The sequence below is a fragment of the Salmo salar genome, chromosome 01 (assembly GCF_965601325.2).
Source record: "Salmo salar chromosome 01, fSalSal1, whole genome shotgun sequence".
Lineage (NCBI taxonomy): Eukaryota > Metazoa > Chordata > Actinopteri > Salmoniformes > Salmonidae > Salmo > Salmo salar.
In genome coordinates, this window is record NC_138291.1 from 100,551,895 (window position 1) to 100,565,551 (window position 13,657).

Sequence of the window (13,657 nt, forward strand, 5' to 3'; positions counted from 1 at the left end):
TTGCAGAGCTGTTCTACCCATGAGCAAATATTAAGGCAGTCCCCCGAACCTCTGATGGTGGGGTAAATGCAATTTTGTAAAACTGACTAGGTATCCCCCTTTCAAATAGTTAGACGGTATACTTCCAGGGTGTTCAGACTTGTCAGCATCTCTAACACATACTGTGGTGCACTCGCTGTACAGGAATAAAATAATCAATTGAATTGATATGGTGTCATAAACAAAATAGTTGTATTTTTTTTTTTTTTCACAGGAAGCTGTGTTTGTATGCTGAAGACCCTGGCATATAGTTTGCCTTGCTCGTCCAGATGATCGGCAACCTGTGAAGATGCTCCGTTTTGTTGTTGGGGCCTGTTTAGGACATAACTTTAGAAAACGTTTAGATACTGTGTTCTATACAATGCATTTGTCAAAGTATTCATTCTATCTGCAACATTAAACCTTTCCCATCCCTGAATACACCCTTTTCCTTCTCTTTGTAGTTTCTGCTCTTTTCCACAAGTCACTAATGTATTATCATCTAATAAAGTTAATTTTAAAAAAATCACCAGTTTTCTCTATCTAGGAAAGTAAACCCTTTTAATTCACTAGCATCTACATAATGGTTATTGAATACTCAACAATATATTAAGTCTGGGTGTTATGGTACATGCATACAATTCAAGCTGTTTGAGAGCCCACAGTCACCAATAAACATGGATGGGGTGGAGGGGAACGTAATAAACCATTTACTGCTGTGTGGATACTTAGTCTCATTCCGTAGAGCTCTAGTGTTACTAAAAAAAAGCTCCACTCCCCTGGTCGGTCCCAGATCTGTTCGTGTGGCGTTGACAACTCCTGTGGTCATTATGGGAAACGGCACAAACAGATCTGGGACCAGACTAGGAAAGCACTACAGTACACCCTGGAGCCTAAATGAAGAGAGCTGTGATTTCACAAGACTGAGGGCTGGATTCAATCCGTATTACAGAAGATCTGCGTTATAGAATGTCTTTAAATCAATGTTCCTGCTTTCACAGTGAAAGTTGCATGTGTCGGCTCAATCGGAAATTACCCTAAATTTAGGTCAGATTTCCCACAATACGAATTGAATCCAGCGCTTATACTTTGACAATAATACTGAGGTTTACCTGCAGTATGGTCCAAATAGGAAATATGTAGAGAAGCATTCATGGCTCCTTGAACTCCATATTGCAGACAAAAAGAAAAGGTGTTCAGACTCGAAACAGCCACAACCAGTTCTAGATCAATTCTAAAAGTCTCACATTTGAAAGTCAACATTTTTTTTTCTTTTTTTTTTCTCTTTCACAGAAAGAACGTAGATACTGCGACATGAGTACACTTACAGCAAGTCTATGGTTGAATAACCCAAAAAAACTATTATATTTAATAAAATAAGACATTCAAGTACAGTAACATTTTTGCATGAAAATACAAAGCTACAGGGGAAAAAAGCATTTAAAATCAAAAACTTTGTTTTCATCCAAAAAATTAAAAGCGGAAGTGCTAGGTCATTAATATTTCATTTGTTGTATCCATACCAACGCCACGGGGGTTTGCTGCCTGGAGACATAGGCAGTGTGTGGCGAGGAACTGGTTCCTTTTATGGCTCTGAGCGTTGCTGTGCTGTCCTGCCATCATTCATGGCTCTGTACAATAACTACAGTCTGACTTGACCACTTCGCAAAGGCGGCGGGGGGGGGGGGCATGAAGATGGCTAGCGTCCATCCACCTCTCCCCAGCTCCGTTATAAAACTGCAATGCTTCCCATTCATTCTCCTTCAACCTGAGTCAATATCTCCGAGTCCGAAATGGCATCCTATTCCCTTCATAGGGCACTACTTTCGACCAGGTCCTCTCCTCTCCGCCAATACGTCGCTGGGAAGGAAAACAAGGGGGGGCGGTGTATCCACAGCAGAACATTTTTCAGTATATAAATGTATGTCTCCTTTCAGCTTGTCTTTATCCACCACAACATCCATTTTTACATATTTTCATGTGTGAAACAATTGAAATATTTATAACAGTTTGTATTGTATTTTTCCTCCTTCCCATGCATTAGTGGACAAGTTAGCTGAACAAAGAGGAGTTTCTGTGACGGTCCAAAATGGCACCCTATTCCCTACATAGTGGACCACTTTTGACCTGGCCAGCATAGGGTCCTAGTCAAAAGTAGTGCACTATATAGGGAATAGATCCGGAGGTGGGAGGTCCAGCTCAGTTGTGTTGCAGCGTATTGGACTCTATAGGAGGGGCGGAGTCGTACAGTGTGTCTGTGTCGTGCGTAGGCTCTCCGGCTAGCGTGCAGGGGTTTGACAAGGTTCCGGCTCCACAGTCACAGAAGAATCTACAGAGAAGGTACAGAATATTATATTGAACATGACTGAAGTGGAAGACAGGGAGGAAATATCAACTGATCAAGTAGCCACTGAAATACTTTCACATCTCCAGTCAGCTCTTTAGATTTCTCACATTTCTTAAAGTCAATTACTGTACACAAACAGATTTGAATGTGAGATATAATTTGGCACAGGAGGGAGAGGTTTTGCACAATATAAAACCAGATATAATTAAAAGTAATTTAGCGTGAAATATCGCTGTCATTAAAAAGGCATTAAACAGAACAGTAACGTACCTATCATGCCTAATGAACTCAACGTCGTGCCCCTGGTGGCACTTCTTGATGCAGTTCACACAGATGGCGTTGCGGTCTGTTGTGTTACAGGTGTGACACCTGACCACACGAAGGGACAGAACAAAGAAACAGGTGACGAGCCAAATGAGTTTCATCCATTAAAGTGGACAGATGGATCAATGAGTCCAACATTGCTTAAAATAACTTCATCTTTTTGAGAAATACAGACTTAGCATTCTCAATAAACCAGAAAATCAAGAGTTGTATGTGGCTGTTTATCCAAGTTTGCTGACTAACTTCATAATCCTGCTTTCTGGAATACCCCACTGCATGACGATCTCTATCTATAAATCCAGATGTGTGTGGAGATCTCTCTATCTATATATCCAGATGTGTGTGGAGATCTCTCCATCTATATATCCAGATGTGTGGAGATCTAACTCTCTCTCGCTCGCTCTATATATATATATATATATATATCCAGATGTGTAAAGATATCTCTAACGCTCTCTATCTATATATCCAGATAGGTGTAGAGATCTCTCTCTCTATCTATATATCCAGATATGTGTAGAGATATCTATACACACAGGGTAAGAAATTATTACCTGTAAAAATCGTGCATTGGATAGCTGGTGTAACTGGAAATCTTGTACAGGCACTGACCTCTGCTCACAGCTTTTTCAATGGCATCTTGATTGTTCATTATTTTGTTATCTGGGGGGGATACAGGAGAACGGGAGGGGGGGTTGGATCAGACCAGGTACAGATAAAAAAAGTAATTTAGAGGCAATTTCAGAGAATTCAAAACCACCATTTTGCCAAAGAGACTGAGCATAAGTAGTTCCTATAGATTCTAGTAACAATACGTTCACTTTTACCTTTCATTGTAACGTTGACACCCGATGCGAGAAACAACCCTCCAAAGCGGTTGTTGAAGATCTGATTGCCCTCTAGGGTTGCCGTGGCATGATTGGTGATCTCAATACCTGGTGGACATAGAAACAGAGACAGGTCAGGATCAGCATGGGGGAAGTGGAGATTCAGGACCCCCTAAGCACCTGTGCAGATCTGAGAGGATTTCATTAGTATAATATAGTTAAACTATAATGACAAAGCAAAAACAGGTTTTTAGAAATTCACATCAGTATTCAGACCCTTTACTCAGTACTTTGTCAAAGCACCTTTGGCAGCAAATACAGCCTCGAGTCTTCTTGGGTATGACGCTACAAGCTTGGCACACCTGTATTTGGGGAGTTTCTCCCTTTCTCTGCAGATCCTCTCAAGCTCTGTCAGGTTGGATGGGAAGTGTTGCTGCACAGTTATTTTCAGGTCTCTCCGGTGATGTTCGATCGGGTTCAAGTCCGGGCTCTGGCTGGGCCACTCAAGGACATTCAGAGACTTGACCCGAAGCCACTCCTGCGTTGTCTTGGCTGTGTGCTTGGGGTCGTTGTCCTGTTGGAAGGTGAACCTTCGCCCCAGTATGAGGTCCTGAGCGCTCTGGAGCAGGTTTTCATCAAGGACCTCTCTGTAATTTGCTCAGTTCATCTTTGCTTCAATCCTGACTAGTCCCTGCAGCTGAGAAAACACCCCCACAGCATGATGCTGCAACTACCATGCTTCACCGTAGGGATGGTGCCAGGTTTCTTCCAGGCGTGATGCTTGGCATTCAGGCCAAAGAGTTCAATCTTGGTTTCATCAGACCAGATAATCTTGTTTCTTAAGGTGCCTTCTGGCAAACTCTCCCATCTCCACAGAGGAACTTCTAGAGCTCTGTCAGAGTGACCATGGTCACCTCCCTGACCAAGGCCCTTCTCCCCCGATTGCTCAGTTTGGCCGGGCAGCCAGCTCTATAAAGAGTCTTGGTGGTTTCAAACTTCTTCCATTTAAGAATGGAGGCCACTGTGTTCTTGGGGACATTCCATTTTGTTGGTACCTACAGACCTGCTCTGACCTTATATAGACAGGTGTGTGCCTTTCTAAATAAATGTAATTTACCACAGGTGAACTCCAATCAAGTTGTAGAAACATCTCAAGGGTGATAAATGGAAACAGGATGTAATGGAGCTCAATTTTCAGTCTCATAGCAAAAATAAAAAATAAACAGTTTTCACTTTGTCATTCTGGGTTATTGTGTGTAGATTGCTGAGGATTCTATTTAAATATAATGCACTTTAGAATAAGGCTGTGATGTAACAAAATGTGGAAAAGGTCAAGGGGTCTGAATACTTTGAAGGCACTGTAGATACAAAAGTATGTGGACACCCCTTCAAATTAGTGGATTCGGCTATTTCCGCCACACCAGTTGCTGACTGGTGTATAAAATTGAGCACACAGCCATGCAATCTCCATAGACAAACTTTGGCAGTAGAATGGTGTTACTGAAGAGCTCAGTGACTTTCAACATGGCACCATCATAGGATGCCACCTTTCCAACAAATCAGTTTGTCAAGTTTCTGCCCTGCTAGAGCTGACTCCGTCTAATATTGTGAAGAGGAAACGTGTAGGAGCAACAACGGGTCAGCCGCGAAACGGAAGGCCACAAGTTCACAGAACGGGACTGCCGAGTGCTAAAGGAGGTAAGAAAATAATAATAATAAAAAAATATATATATATATATAAAAATTAAAAAAAATCGCCTGTCCTCAGTTGAAACACTCACAACCGAGTTCCAAACTGCCTCTGGGATCAACGTCAGCACAATAACCGTTTGTCGGGAGCACCATGAAATGGGTTTCCGAGCAGCCGCACACAAGCCTAAGATTACCATGCACAATTCCAAGCCAATGCCACTCCAGCCGTCACTTGGCATTGCGCATGGTGATCTTAGGCTTGTGTGCTTGCCATCATTGGACTCTGGAGTAGTGGAAACGAGTTCTCTGGAGTGACGAATCACGCTTCACCATCTGGCAGTCCGACGGACGAATCGGGGTTTGGCGGATGTCAGGAGAACGCTACCTGCTGAATGCATAGTGCATTGGAGGAGGATTAATGGTCTGGGGCTGTTTTTCATGGTTCGGGCTAGGCGTGGCAGGTAGCCTAGTGGTTAGAGCGTTGGGCCAGTAACCGGTTGCTGGATCGAATCCCCAAGCTGACAAGGTAAAAATCTGTCTTTCTGTCCCTGGTAGGCCGTCATTGAAAATAAGAATTTGTTCTTAACTGACTTGCCTAGTTAAATAAAGGTCAAATAATTTAAAAAAATGTAGCTCCAGTGAAGGAAAATCGTAATGCTACAACATACAATTACATTCTAAATGATTCCGCTTCCAACTTTGTGGTAACAGTTTGGGCCCTTTCCTGCATGACAATGCACCCTTGCACAAAGCGAGGTCCATACAGAAATGGATTGTCGAGATCGGTGTGGAACGTAACTATCCCTGACTTCAACCCCATTGAACACCTTTGGGATGAATTGGAACGCCGACTGTGAGCCAGGCCTAATCATCAGTGCCCGACCTCACTAATATGTAAGAAAGTCCCCACAGCAATGTTCCACCATCTAGTGGAAAGCCTTTCCAGTAAGGGGAAGCAAAGGGGGGGGAGCAACTCGATATTAATGCCTATGATTTTGGACTGAGATGTTCGATGAGCAGATGTCCACATACGTTTGGTCATGTGTCCATTTGGGATTGGGCCTCACCTCTTCAATTAACCCACTGCAACCCTGGCGCAATTTGGAATTCTAACCCCATTTAAACATTGTGTTTGAGCTGTTTTGTGAGACAAGGGTGGATCCTGGGTCTTTTTACAAAAACGTCTGTAGAGTCAATGGTTTGAGCTACAAGTCATCTATGAAAAGCTGGGACTCGAGAAAAATGCACGTGACATGTATTTGCTCTACGTCGCTAACAAGCTACACAAGAATCGTTAGAAGGTAAGGGTTTCTTCTTGTGTGTATAATACATTGTGTGTATAATACTGTGATAAGCTCACATAGTTGCTGTCACAAACTCCACACAGTTGTTACTGACTAGTTGGATATTCATTTCCCAGGGAGAAAACAATGTCTGTGCTTACAGCATTCATACGAATTCATTTTGATCAGGTTTTTGCTTGAGAGGACCTTATTTATTTTTACAGTCTATAAAACTCATGAATGCAACTGTTAATGTGAAATTGTTTTGTGTTCAGCCCTGGTCATCCTGAAAATAAAATGGTAAAAAATTTAAGTCAGATAAACAAAAAGCCGATTTTAGCTGGAGTCTCGGGACTGATAGGGTTAACGTCTACCTATGACTGTCTATTAATCACATGGAGTCAAAGCTAAATACTGCCCGGTCATGCTTAATACGCACACAAAGTCAAATACATTTTTTGCAACAAAAGAAATTAACATTTCTTATTGGACCAATCCAAGTAGTCCCTCCCCCTTTCAGTCTGCTTTCCTTCATATGGTGCCTAATGAACACAACTCTGGACTGAACCCTGCTTTCTAGCATAGCGTCGCCCACCTGCAGCAAAGCCGTCAAATATCCTGTTCTTCCTCAGGATGGGGTGGCTGTTGGTGCTGATGAGGACCCCTGCCTGGGCGTTCCTGAAGATATCGTTCTCCTCCAGTAAACCTCGTCCTCCGTTGAATATACAGATCCCTCCGTCACGCCCGTCGTGGATCTTATTCCTCCGGAGGGTGGGGTTGCTGTCTGTCTTTATCCACACCCCCGCCATGGCGTTGTCAAATATCTCATTGTCCTCGATGAAGCCCAAACCTGAAACACAGTCAGGATATCAGCCAAGAGGTCATGTAGCATGGTTCCAGAGTTCATGAGGGAGCATCTGAGTGACACAGGAATATGATGGAGCCACTCCACTCAGACCCTGTGAATCCAGGGTGTCTTAACTGTTCTGCATCATGAATTTCATGTAGAAAAGGTACACTTTCTGAAGAAATTATGTGCTTGCTTCACCCCTCCCAAGACAAAATCAAGCTGAGAGGAGAATGGATGGATAGAGACTAACAGTTGGTTTCTCACCTGAGTTGTAAACCAGAATGCCTCCATTTTGACCTCCCCATATCTTGTTCCGTCTGATTTTGGGATTGCTTCCAGTTCTGTTACAGTGGGAAACATTAACCAACAAATCAATCAATGCATATAATTCAAATCAATAGTATGACAAAAGTGCATAGCAATGTGATAATAAAGGCATTTAACGGATGATTTAAAACAGCAACATGCACTATATTATTTACACAGGTTGTCAGTGGGTCCCACCGTGTGGTTGTCTATTCATTTTGAGTTCCAGCCCTTTCACTGACCTGATTTGAACTCCAGAGTACATGTGGTTGTAGATATCATTGTCCTCCAACACTCCATGGCCGTTGTCGTAGAAGTAGACACCAACCTGCATGACCCACAAGACAAGAGGGGAGGTGGGAGTGTTTAGTTTGCAGGTTATTGGCAAATTTCATTCGTTCATTCATCCATCCGTGGTAGATGAGTGGCCCATGGAGCCAACTGCCCCCCCATCTCTCTCTCTCCATCTATCTCTCTCCAGACACATGCATACACACACATTGTGATATTGTTGTATGGTGGTATTGAACATGTTGTATTGTGGATATGTGGTGGTGTAGGGATGTTATATGATGTACCGTTTTATCTTTAGCTCATTCAGTACAAACATAGTTCACTGTTTTACATGTAATGTGGGTGCTTTGGTATGTTTGGACCCCAGGAAGAGGGATCCCTAATAAATACAACTCTCCATCTACCTCCCTCTATGTGCATACCTGTTTCCCACTATGTATCCTGTTCCTCCTGAGGACAGGTGTGCTTCCTGTGGTCACCCAGACTCCTGCCAGCGTGTTGCTGTAGACCTCATTCTCCTCAATCACCCCCTGTCCCTTTTCATGCTACAGGGGAGACACACATGAATTACATTACTAACATCCTTATCCTCTGTCAGTCTGCTGCCTACTGTATGAAGGTTCATTTAACACTAATATGGCAGGCTAATACTGGTTAAATATCCTAAAGGGTTGCAGATAAACCACAGCTATAAGCTTCATAAGTACTAAACATGTGATTATGTGCTTTCTTTAAATACACATTTAAAAAGGTTCTAGAAAGCTCTACTTACCACATAGATGCCCCCGTGCTGTCCGTCGTGGATCTTGTTGTGTCGTACGATAGGGCAGCTGTTTGTCCTGATCTGGATCCCTGCCAAGGCGTTACCGTAGATATCATTCCCCTCAATGAGGCCTCGGCCGTCACCGAATATGTAAACGCCACCCTGGTTACCGTTGAAGATGGCGTTGCCCCTGTGATTGACACAACGTGGAGAAATGGTACCATTGACTATCCATTTACACATCAGCATCAATACAATGCAATATAGATTGCATAATGGACAAAGGGAGAGACAAGACAGCGAAAGAGAGCACGAAAGAGGATTTTTTTTGGAAAAAGAGAATGTATTTGACTGAAACCCCGCTGACCTTATTGTAGGATCGCTATTGGAGGTGACCCACACTCCAGCAAAGTTGTTTGCATAGATCTTGTTCTCGATGAACTGTCCTCTGCCCTTCTCGTGCACGTAGATCCCTCCCGTCTGTCCGTGGTGGATCTCACAGCGCACCACCGTGGGGTTGGCGTACGCCTTCACCTCAAAGCCAGCTATGCGGTTCCTGTGGATGTTGCAGCTCTCAAAGTAGCCCTGCAGGAGGAGACAGTCACGTCAGTAATAAATAAGAATACCATGGCTATTTCTCAATTCATATTTTCTCGATTCATCGGATCATCACTCCTCCTTTAAAAAGCATTGGGTAAGAACTTCACATGAAAGGAACCTTAGACCTTCTCCAAAATACATTTGAGAAGAGCAAGGTGTTAAAAAAAACCTTTTTCTTTCCTATTGAGAAAATGACCTCAATCCGATGTCTTGTGTAACCAAAAGTAGGAATACATTTCCATGTTTTTAGAAGCTGTGGATTAAGGTTTATGTAACTAAAACCAGTGGTGGGTCTTCAAAACCTACAGTCGGATGAAACCGGAAGGCAACACTTCTCTTTAAGAACAAGAACGGCTACAGAGTGAGTATTTACAGCAGAAAGACAGTTTTATACGCCAGCTACAGTAGAAACCAAGGTTCTTCCTCAATTCTTTCCGCATTACCTTGCATACGCACCTCAAAACACATTGAAGAATGTCAGATGAGAGGGACCTTAGACATTCTCCTACAATACGATAGAGAAGGAAGCAAGAAGATGCAAGGGCTGGAGGAAAAATGAGAAAGAGCCTCTAGTCACAACTGTAGTCCAGACCAAAATGGAGCGTCATCTCTCAGGTGTAGCCAGGCCAGACCAATATGGAGCGTCATCTCTCAGGGGTAGCCAGGCCAGACCAATATGGAGCGTCATCTCTCAGGGGTAGCCAGGCCAGACCAATATGGAGCGTCATCTCTCAGGGGTAGCCAGACCAGACCAATATGGAGCGTCATCTCTCAGGGGTAGCCAGACCAGACCAATATGGAGCGTCATCTCTCAGGGGTAGCCAGACCAGACCAATATGGAGCGTCATCTCTCAGGGGTAGCCAGACCAGACCAATATGGAGCGTCATCTCTCAGGGGTAGCCAGACCAGACCAATATGGAGCGTCATCTCTCAGGGGTAGCCAGACCAGACCAATATGGAGCGTCATCTCTCAGGGGTAGCCAGACCAGACCAATATGGAGCGTCATCTCTCAGGGGTAGCCAGACCAGACCAATATGGAGCGTCATCTCTCAGGGGTAGCCAGACCAGACCAATATGGAGCGTCATCTCTCAGGGGTAGCCAGACCAGACCAATATGGAGCGTCATCTCTCAGGGGTAGCCAGACCAGACCAATATGGAGCGTCATCTCTCAGGGGTAGCCAGACCAGACCAATATGGAGCGTCATCTCTCAGGGGTAGCCAGACCAGACCAATATGGAGCGTCATCTCTCAGGGGTAGCCAGACCAGACCAATATGGAGCGTCATCTCTCAGGGGTAGCCAGACCAGACCAATATGGAGCGTCATCTCTCAGGGGTAGCCAGACCAGACCAATATGGAGCGTCATCTCTCAGGGGTAGCCAGACCAGACCAATATGGAGCGTCATCTCTCAGGGGTAGCCAGACCAGACCAATATGGAGCGTCATCTCTCAGGGGTAGCCAGACCAGACCAATATGGAGCGTCATCTCTCAGGGGTAGCCAGACCAGACCAATATGGAGCGTCATATCTCAGGGGTAGCCAGACCAAACCAATATGGAGCGTAGGGTAGCACATTTTGGGGAATATTCAGAGGTGGAAACCTTCCGTGGGAATTAAAGGGAATATATGGAAATTAACGGAAATATATGCAAATGAATATTAATACCATTTAAATGTAGATTTTTTTTTTTGCATTGGATATATTTACCATATCATATGGAGACAGAAACAGAAACCTTTTAGCTTATCATAAGTAGACAATTGCAAATTACTAAATCCTTCCAATAGAAATAATAATTTTTAAAAAATTGTTACAAATCCAACTTTAATTGAGTTGGCTCTTCTCATGGGATGATTTCAATGAACGATCTCCAATGATCCATCGCATCTCCCAAAGACGTTTTCAACATACATCTGTAAAATGATAGTCTAGAAACTAAAGCTTTGGTTGTCTTCCTCTCAAGCTTCCATGTCGACTCCCTGGACTTCCTCAATGTCCACCTCTTGAACATCAGATTGAGGCCTCATCTTCACTGTAACTTCCCAAGCTTGTTGAGGATGGCTTGTTGTCAGGCTCAAAAAGCCTCAAATTTGCCCGGATGGAGACCAATTTTTCAACCCTTGTATTGGTCAGCCTGTTGCGTGCTTTGATGTGTGTGTGTGCCAAACAAGGACCAGTTGCACTCCGAAGCAGCTGTTGTTGGGATTTGGAGGATAGAGGCATCAGGGGGAAAAAGTCCCTTCCACCAGGTGGCTGATGAGATATGTTGGCTCAACTGCCATATTGCATCTCCATCCCAAAGCCCTTACTTGGAAGTGTACTTCGCCAGACTGCCAAGAACCTTGCCCTCATCCAGGCCAAGGTGGCGAGACACGGTTGTTCTCTGCACCAGACAGTATGCTCTTGCCAGCATATTTGGGGTCCAACATGTACGCTGCGGCGTGTATGGGCTTCAGGCAGAAGTCTTCACGCTTTTTGATGCATTTCAGAACTGCAGTTTCCTCTGCTTGGAGCAACAGTGAAGTGGGCAGGGCAGTACGGATTTCTTCTCTTACATCTGCAAGCAGAGTCTGAACATCAGACAGGATGGCATTGTCTCCCTCAATCCGTGCAATGGCTACTGCTATAGGTTTCAGGAATTTCAGGCTGCTTACTACTCTCTCCCAAAATACATCATCCAGGAGAATCCTTTTAATGGGGCTCTCCATATCAGCAGACTGTGATATGGCCATTTCTTGGAGAGACTCCTTCCCCTCCAGGAGACTGTCAAACATGATGACAACATCACCCCAACAGGTGTTGCTGGGCAGCTTCAATGTGGTGCTCTTATTCTTCTCACTTTGCTTGGTGAGGTATAACTTGATGACCCTTCACATACTGAACCATTTCCTTGGCTCTCTTGTAGAGTATATCCATTGTTTTCAGTGCCATGATGTCCTTGAGGAGCAGATTCAACGCATGAGCAGCACAGCCAATGGGTGTGATGTGAGGGTAGGACTCCTCCACTTTAAACCAAGCAGACTTCATGTTCACAGCATTGTCTGTCACCAGTGCAAATAAATACCTTATAGAGACTGGTGTGTCTGTTGTCCCTTCTGTCTGTGCTCTTGTAGAATACTGGTTGAGGGGTGGAGATGTAGTTAATTATTTCTTGCCCATGAACATTCAACAAACCATCAGAGATGATTGCAGAACAGTCTGCTTTCTCTATGATTTGCTTGACCTTCACTTGAACTTTCTGTTGAACTTTGCATCCAGCAAATTAGTAGATAAAACATGTCTGGTTGGAGGGGTGTATGCTGGGCGAAGAACATTCAGAAATCTCTTCCAATACACATTGCCTGTGAGCATCAGAGGTGAACCAGTTGCATACACAGCTCAAGCAAGACATTCATCAGCATGTCTCTGACTACGTTCTTCCATTGAGTCAAAAAAACGTATAATCGAGGTGAAAATGATGAAGCAGACACCTTATCGATAGCAGCAGCACCTGGAATCAGAAGTAGAGGGACTTTTGTCAGATGTTGCTTGTTGTGAGCGCTGAGGGAACTTTATGCACTTGACCAAATGATTCTGCAGCTTTGTTGCATTCTTCACATATGATTTGGCACAATATTTGCAAATGTACACAGCTTTTCCTTCTACATTAGCTGCAGTGAAATGTCTCCACACATCAGATAGTGCAGTGCCCGTGGCATTTTCCTGGAAAGATCAGAATTTTTTTTTTAAAATAAAAATACAATTCCATGTACAAATAAATAGTTAAGCAGTTAGATTAACCTCTCTGGGCTAGGCGGGACGAATTCGTCCCACCTACGTAACAGCCACTTGCAGCCTGTGGCGCGATTTTCAAAACCTTAAAAATCCTATTACTTCAATTTCTCAAACATATGACTATTTTACAGCTATTTAAAGACAAGACTCTCGTTAATCTAACCACACTGTCCGATTTCAAAAAGGCTTTACAACGAAAGCAAAACATTAGATTATGTCAGCAGAGTACCAAGCCAGAAATAATCAGACACCCATTTTTCAAGCCAGCATATAATGTCACCAAAACCCAGAAGACAGCTAAATGCAGCACTCACCTTTGATGATCTTCATCAGATGACAACCCTAGGACATTATGTTATACAATACATGCATGTTTTGTTCAATCAAGTTCATATTTATATCAAAAACCAGCTTTTTACATTAGCATGTGACGTTCAGAACTAGCATACCCCCCGCAAACTTCCGGGGAATTCACTAACATTTTACTAAATTACTCACGATAAACGTTCACAAAAAGCATAACAATTATTTTAAGAATTATAGATACAGACCTCCTCTATGCACTCGATATGTCCG

At 43.6% G+C, this 13,657-nt stretch overlaps 1 protein-coding gene across 6 annotated transcripts in view; it reads right to left on the reverse strand.

The window, feature by feature from the left end:
- Positions 1-562: 562 nt before the first annotated feature.
- The window catches only part of LOC106590975 (F-box only protein 11), a 46,759-nt gene continuing 33,664 nt past the window's right edge, over positions 563-13,657 (reverse strand). For 5 of the 6 annotated variants that reach the window (XM_045724842.2, XM_045724836.2, XM_045724859.2 and 2 more), the window contains 10 exons: positions 9,072-9,289; positions 8,714-8,894; positions 8,364-8,486; positions 7,890-7,975; positions 7,606-7,682; positions 7,087-7,341; positions 3,517-3,624; positions 3,244-3,352; positions 2,636-2,734; positions 563-2,347 (listed from right to left, as the gene is read on the reverse strand). In XM_045724842.2, the coding sequence (XP_045580798.1) occupies positions 2,218-2,347; positions 2,636-2,734; positions 3,244-3,352; positions 3,517-3,624; positions 7,087-7,341; positions 7,606-7,682; positions 7,890-7,975; positions 8,364-8,486; positions 8,714-8,894; positions 9,072-9,289 (1,386 nt within the window). In that variant the 3' untranslated portion in view covers positions 563-2,217. The remainder of the gene's footprint in view (positions 2,348-2,635; positions 2,735-3,243; positions 3,353-3,516; positions 3,625-7,086; positions 7,342-7,605; positions 7,683-7,889; positions 7,976-8,363; positions 8,487-8,713; positions 8,895-9,071; positions 9,290-13,657) is intronic. The other variant, XR_006771243.2, reaches the window with a different exon arrangement.